The sequence below is a fragment of the Castor canadensis genome, chromosome 5 (genome assembly GCF_047511655.1).
Source record: "Castor canadensis chromosome 5, mCasCan1.hap1v2, whole genome shotgun sequence".
Taxonomy (NCBI): domain Eukaryota; kingdom Metazoa; phylum Chordata; class Mammalia; order Rodentia; family Castoridae; genus Castor; species Castor canadensis.
Genome location: NC_133390.1, coordinates 177,342,417 through 177,349,387, shown reverse-complemented (window position 1 = coordinate 177,349,387; position 6,971 = coordinate 177,342,417). Strand labels below are relative to the sequence as shown.

Sequence of the window (6,971 nt, the reverse complement as noted above, 5' to 3'; positions counted from 1 at the left end):
ATCACGCTCTGGAGACTTCTACAGGGAACAGAGTCCATAAGTAAGACTAGCTTGTCAGCTAGGGCTTCTGGGTTGGGATGCTCGGAGCCTGGGAGGCCCAGATTCAGCCGGGATTATGTCCCCCTGGGTTTTGGTGCCCCAACAGCCATGGAGTCCCTTTGGGAGTGTGCCAGAGGAGTCAAGGACAGGGTCAGGGCTAGGGGAATGACCCCAAGAGGAGGGATTCCAGGATCGCCTCCAGCACACCTGCCCCGTCTGGACAGGGGGTGAAAGGAGATCCCATCTGGACAGGGGGTGACAGGAGATGTTGGGTGCACAGCCTCATTAGCAGATCCCACCAGATAGAGGCCCTACAGGTCCCATCTGCCAGATGCAGGGAGAACTTCTGCCCTCCAACAGTGAGGCTTGGCCAACCTGCCCGAGGAAAGCCCATGTCTCTGTGGGCCAGGTGTGACCTGCCCTGCCCTTGTCCACTCTAGGTCTTTGTTGTAAAAAATGAGACACAGTCCACGAGTCGGCTTCTGCAGGCTGCTGCATGCTCTCCCCCTCCTACCTTTTGGGGTCCACTTCAAGAAACCTAATGATATGCCAAGATGTCCTCCCCACTTCCTGTTTGAGGACCCAGAGGAAAGCTGCAAAACTGAACTGGGGTAGAAGAAAACTCAGTCAATGGGGTGGGGGGTGTCCATGGGGCAGGAAATGGCCAGCCTGGCACTGGCAATGCAAGATGGTACAAGGATGCCAGGTAGGTCAGCAGGAAGTGCACCAGAGAAGTCAGATTTGGCCATCTATAAACCACGGCAAACCTTGGCCTCGCTGCTACTCTGGGAGTTACTGATTTATTGCAGACACCTAGCCAGCAGAGTTCAAGGTCCCCAGGTATCTCATTCCTCCTGAAAAGCCGGCCCGTGATGTCTGGACACAGAAACACCTACCGGCAACTTTACTCCCATCAGGATGGCGCGCGAGAGAAAGCTGAAGCAAAGCGCCTAGACAAATATTTTAAAAATTAAATCACTACTGTTTTAAAGCCATACCTAGAAATTTCCAGGGTATCAACAAACAAATAAATCAGAATAAATTTTTCCTTATTCATTACAGTAGTCACAGAAACATTCCAGAAGGGAGGTACTGTGAATTGAGGACACCTAAGGTAGACTTTGTGCCTCTTTAACATCTTCTGTGCAAAGATGCGAGGACAGAGACCTGTCCTCAGGGACTCTGGGGGCTCTTCCCCAGAGGGCATGGCTTCATGCCAGCTGTCCCGTGGCCCTGGCCCACTCAGTAGATGCCCTGCTTGGGCCAGCTCAGCTCCCGGGCGTAGGCCCCTTTGCAACTCCTGATGTCAGAGTCATGCTCCAGGTTCTTGTTCAGACCGCGAACCCCGGACCGCCAGCCAATGAAGCCCTGTGTTGTCTGTGGGACTGGAGGGGACGGAAGGACCTGGAGTGGAAACGCAGGGCAGTTAGTGACCTTGGCCATGGTGACAGAAGGCCCCCAGGGTCAGTGCATGAGACAGGAAGCAAACTCAATAACACTAATAGACTGGAAAACACCTTCCCATCAGCTGGAGGCCAAGGCGCATGGCCTCCTGAGTGTAAGGAACACCAAACACATTTCTGTACCTTGCCCCATTTAGCGTATTTAGCCCACAACCTCCAGTAAAATAATTTTTATTCAGTGAGAGAGAGGAAAAAAAGGTAAGACACAGAAATATCAAATACTAGGGTCCTCACTGCCCTTTATAAAATACATAACAAAATTGTTGATGGCTTTCTGATGGTTGTAAATCTTGTTTTGGTTTGAAGGCTCTGTGATCCACATGCACAGACACCACAGGAATGAAAAGCAATTGAATTTAATTCAAAAACAAAAGGAAAAGAGGCTCTATCTTCAATGAAAGAGCCAGCTTCATTTGTCAATTGTTTGGACGGACATGAAATTTTTGGAGAAGGAAGGTAAATGTTTAGGCAGCTTCCCCTCCTCTTAAAGTCCTGGTTCTCTCCATTTGACAAAGGCAGCAGCCAGGAACATTTGTTCTAAGAGAGGAATGAGATAAGAGCTTTAACAGGCCCGGGGTCAGGAGTTCACTGTCACTGAAGGAGCCAGCCAGGCAGAGGTGGAGGGCGGGGAGGGTGGCAGGTGGGCTGGCTGCACCGCGGACGCAGTTCCTTAGCATGTGTTCTTGAGGAAGTATAAAAATTTATCTCCCGAGAGGCCACAGTAGGGAGGGTCATCTATAAACACCAGGGGGGCCAAGTGTCCTGGAGTCAGCCATAGCACCTACCCAGCAGGACCCTTGGAGAGCATCCAGCATAGTTTTCAGATCTCTAACCAACTTATGAAGGAGACGGTTGAAAACTACCAAGGTGCCATGTGTCACCTCAGACCAGCAGCGAGATGGGAACACCACAAAACAGGACAAGAGCAACACAACGGTTATGCACAAGGATGCAGCGGTGAACACTCTTGAGCCTGAGTCCTAAGATGGTTGTGGTTTGCATATGAATCGCCCATGTGTGGAAGGCCTGGTCCCCAGCTGGTGTGCTAGTGGGAGGCAGTTGGGTCATGAGGGCTCTGACCTCATCAGGGGGTGAATTCTTGATAAGTTCATACTGAACAGGCCATTGGGGGACGTGGGTCCCTGGGGCCACAGTTTTGAAGGATATATCTTGTCTCTGGCCCCTTCCAGTCTTGTTCGCTGCTTCCTGGCTGCCATGAGGTGAACAGCTTTGCTCTGCCACACACTCCTGCTGCCATGACGCTCTGCCTCACCACAAGCCCAGAGCAATGGAGCCAGCAGACCATGGACTAAGGCCTCTAAAACCATGAACCAAAAGAAACTCTTCCTTCTTTAAACTGTTTCTCTCAGGTATTTGTCACAGCTATGAAATAACTAACACACTTAACGTCTGCACGTATCCATACCAACGTCGGCACACGGTACACTGTAGCCTGTGTGTGACAGCAAAGGACGGATGGATCACAACCACCAAATCCACTGACTGGGTCTCATTAAACTTGGCCTAGCCACACCCCAGACAGCTGAAGAGAAGCAGCCGCTCTGTGTGTCCTGAGATGGCGCAACGTCGGAGAACAGCTGCTAATGCAAAAAAAACAAAAAACAAAAAACAAACCAAGGCTCAGAAGAGCACGTGAAGTGGGCGTGAGTTAGGTAATGAGGAAGAGGGCGAGACTCACCCACTGCGTCTGTGTGTACCATCTAGGGAGGGTAATGATGGCCCCCGGGGGTGTGGGGAGCAGGCCATCATCCTACATCCCGTTGGGCAGCATGGTTACTTGTTAAATGTGACATATTGGAAAGGCTGTAATCGCCCCAAGAGGGGATGGGAAGGTGGAAGAAGGAAACGGTCCCGTTTCTTGAGGAAGTGCAGTGGGAAGTAGAGGCTAAGCACTTTGTCACCAGATCAAGGTCCTGCTCTGGAGTTTGTGCTGTCACATCAAGAGCCTTACCCAGGGGAGGTGACTGGTAGCCAGGAGGGGATTAGTGGCTAGGTGGGGATGACTCTGGTGGCAGCTACCACCTGCTGAGCAGGCCCTGGGGCCATTTGTGGCAGAGGGAAGGGTCCATTCCAAAGAAGGGCAAGGCATTTGTGGGGGCAGCTGAGGCTGACAGAGACAGCTGCTTCTCAGTGCACTCCTCACCACTGGGGTTTCTTCTGGGGTGAAGGTGGAGGTATGGAATTAAAATCCAGCCCTGGAAAAGAATCAGATCCATGTCCCCGCCATTCTTCCTGTGCTCCTGGGCCCTAGGAGTGCCAGCTGCCTGAACACACGTTGCCTGTGGACAGCCACTGCCCTTCAGGCACCTGGTTCAAGAGCACAGCTAGACAAAAGCAAGATGCTGTGCCTACAAGGGGGCCTCACACCATCATTCTCCCAGATCGCCAATGGAAAGCAGCCCAGGTGTACGGGGTAGGGGAAAGGTCAGGTAAATTCTGGGAGGCCCATAGTTTGGAGAAAAATGCAGACATTACTGTAACAATGATCTGGGGCGTTATTTTTAACTGTGTGGAAAGACATGCAGGATAAATTGGTAAGTGAATAAAGCAGGTTGTTTTTAAAACCTGTACACCCATGTGTGAGTGTGTGTCAGCATGTGCGTGCGGGTGTGCGTGCGGGTGTGTACACGTGTCAGTGATGAGTGTGTGGATGTGTATGTTTGCACACTCTGGCTCTGCAGAGACGTGGCAATGACACGGCAGGTGTGCAGACATTTTACCTGACACGGTTCCTACACAGGGACCCTGGGTTTTGTGTACCAGGTATAGTTGTGATCTTACCTTGGGCGTCTGAGCAGACCATAATTCCCAACAGGGCTTATTTCTTTCTTAGGAAATTGAAGTTTAAACATGGCTTCGCGAACCTTGATGTATTTCTCCACTGGAGTCACTGGCTGGATGCAGAAGTGCTCAGGAAGCCGGACTTCAGGCTTTGGAGTGCAGGCCTCTTCACCCTTGATCAACTGAAACAGATCCCCCAAGACGGGAAACCTCAGGGTGAGGCCGGGGAACGTGTTCTCTGTCTTTATCGTTCTCCCCAAAGGCCACATGTGACAGATAACAGTGGGGCTCGGAATGGGAGGTGGGAGGTGGGAGCCTGTCCCCATCACACAGTTACAAACAGTGGAGAGGATCCTGCCTGCGGGCCAGCTCTGCCCCAGTGGCACTACCGTGCCAGTTCTACTGATCTTTGAGGCCCACTAATTTCTGTCCCCTGCAAAGTGACCTGAGGGAACTTTACAGCTTATGGACTCAAATTAAAAAGTGCCAGATGGTTCCAGAATCAACCTTTCAAATCATAGAGGACAGCCTGTCCCCCTTTGAATTTTTAAAGCAATTTTGAACTCTTTGAAAACCCAATTTAATTACAAGGAATATTAATATAGACTCATTTTTTGCATATTATATTAACAAGTCTTCATTTTATGCATAAAATTTCAAATTGTGTAACTCTCTGAGAATTTTAAAAAACTCGATAAGGTGGCATAATTTCCAAGCTAGTGAAGTGTGGGGGGAATTAAAGACCGGTTTCTGCTGCCTGGAATCATGAGTGTTTGGGATCAGGTGGCTCTTTTCCCCGGCTCTGTCCAGAGATGGTTTGAGAGGCTGCAAAGTCTTTCTGTAAATCAGAGCCACTCCTTCCATTGATCATCTGATTTTCTGGACTCTCTTAAAAATCAGAAAATACAACTGGCTCTCCCCACGTGGAAGCACTCGGCTGGGCTGACACAGGCTACTTCTTTGGACAGGGCAAATAGTCCCTTTGCCAGCATCGCCTCCACTCCCTGCTTGGTCCCTTCTGTTTCTGTCACCTCCATGCTCTTATGAATCTTGTTTTATAGGATGCTGAGGGGCAATTTTCCAATTGCCCTTCATAGATCCCTTGGCCCCTGGGTCTCTGGAAGGCCGCACACACCCTTATTTCACCTGCACTCAGTCACTCCATTGGGCAGGTGAAGGCCAGCATCCCATTTTACAGATGGGAAGTTTGAGGCCAGGTGCCCATGGAATTAGACTGACCAGCTGCTCATCTTGGAGGGCCCCATATTAGTTGTATGGCTGTGTTTTTTTGAGTTCCACTGACTTGTAAGATAGGTATAGGGCCACAGCCTCTGCACAGGGCTGTTGTGCAGACTGAGAGCTTGCTCCAAGGAAGCACTGAGCACATGTCCGCACAGAGCAGGTGCTCGGTGACTGGTCAAAGTCAGAAAGCTCCTGGTATGAATGAGTAATCTTTGCTCTTTAATCTTATTCTGACCACTTATACAGGCCATAGTTCATTTCCTGAAATGATTCACCATAACCTCGGGCTCATGAAGTTTGTACTTACCTCCTCCAGGGGGGTTGTTAAAAACCCCCATTTCTGGGGCCAGTTTTGCCGGGCTTCGGTTTCAGCCTTCAGGCGGTATCTCCTGAAAAAGAAAGTGCCTTAAATGCGGGGCGTTTTGGGTGTTTGCTGCAAACCCTAAATGTATATAAGACTCCCGGCTTCTCGAAAGTCCTCTTGTTGGAGACGCTGATGCTACTACGTCTACTGAGGGTACCTGGATGATGATAAATATCTTGAAAAAAAAAATAGTTGAGTATTTTATGCCAAACAATACTGGTTTCCGATTTAGGAGTGTGATCTAAACCTTCCTATGAAATGAATTTAAGTGAAATGGCCAATTTAAGCACGCTATCAATGAAGTGATACTCAGCAGCCTGACGGAATGCCAACTAAGATACATCTTTCAGGAAATTGATCTATTTTAAAATCTCTTATTACTTAAAAATCTAGAAAAAAGAGAATATGTATCTGTCTTTCAAATTGAACAAATATTAACATTTTTTTAAAAATCGGTAAATCTTAAAAGAACACGTCTCAATCAGCTTCAACAAACAAGTCCTTTGGTGGTCTTGGCAAATCTTTCGGCCGTCGTGGCAGTGACTCTCATGTCCCTAACGTTGTCCCCTCTCCTCAAGGTCCTGGCCCATCCTCAGAGCATGCCCCTCGCTCCTGGAGGCCATCCCTCTCCTGGACTTGGGGGAACTGAGGCCGCCGGTGTGCACACTCCGGGTGAGAAGGACCCAGGCCCAGGGGGTTGGAGGATCCTGGGTGTTACCAGATCTTGTCCTGGGCCACCAGGTTCATGCGCTCCGCCGCCGCGGTGCTGAGCGGTTTCTGCGCCATGGGCCTGGGGTCTCAGCGCACCCTGCAAGCTCCGGCCCTGGGCTCAGCGTCTCACGTCGCCCTGGAGACCGGTTGCCAGGCAACGCGGGACGCGGAGGCGGAGGTGGCTGCTTACCTGGAGGAGGTGGGGCCGCGGGGTTCCTGTGTCGTCCTCTGTCTCCTGCTGCCAGTCTCTGCCCTCTGCTCGCTCTGGACCTCGGGCTCGCCACCTTGCCACCTGCTCCTCCAAGGGAGGGGGACCTTTAGCTCTAACACTCCCGCGCCCCTCAACCCTT

General features: G+C 50.5%; 1 protein-coding gene across 1 annotated transcript in view; it reads right to left on the bottom strand.

Annotated features, from left to right (window-relative positions):
• Positions 1-470: 470 nt before the first annotated feature.
• Cimip1 (ciliary microtubule inner protein 1) overlaps positions 471-6,971 on the bottom strand; it is a 52,912-nt gene continuing 46,411 nt past the window's right edge. The window contains exons 5-8 of the mRNA XM_074075262.1: positions 6,812-6,913; positions 5,854-5,935; positions 4,388-4,486; positions 471-1,443 (exon numbers count right to left, since the gene is read on the bottom strand). Of these exons, the coding sequence (XP_073931363.1) occupies positions 1,282-1,443; positions 4,388-4,486; positions 5,854-5,935; positions 6,812-6,913 (445 nt within the window). The 3' untranslated portion in view covers positions 471-1,281. The remainder of the gene's footprint in view (positions 1,444-4,387; positions 4,487-5,853; positions 5,936-6,811; positions 6,914-6,971) is intronic.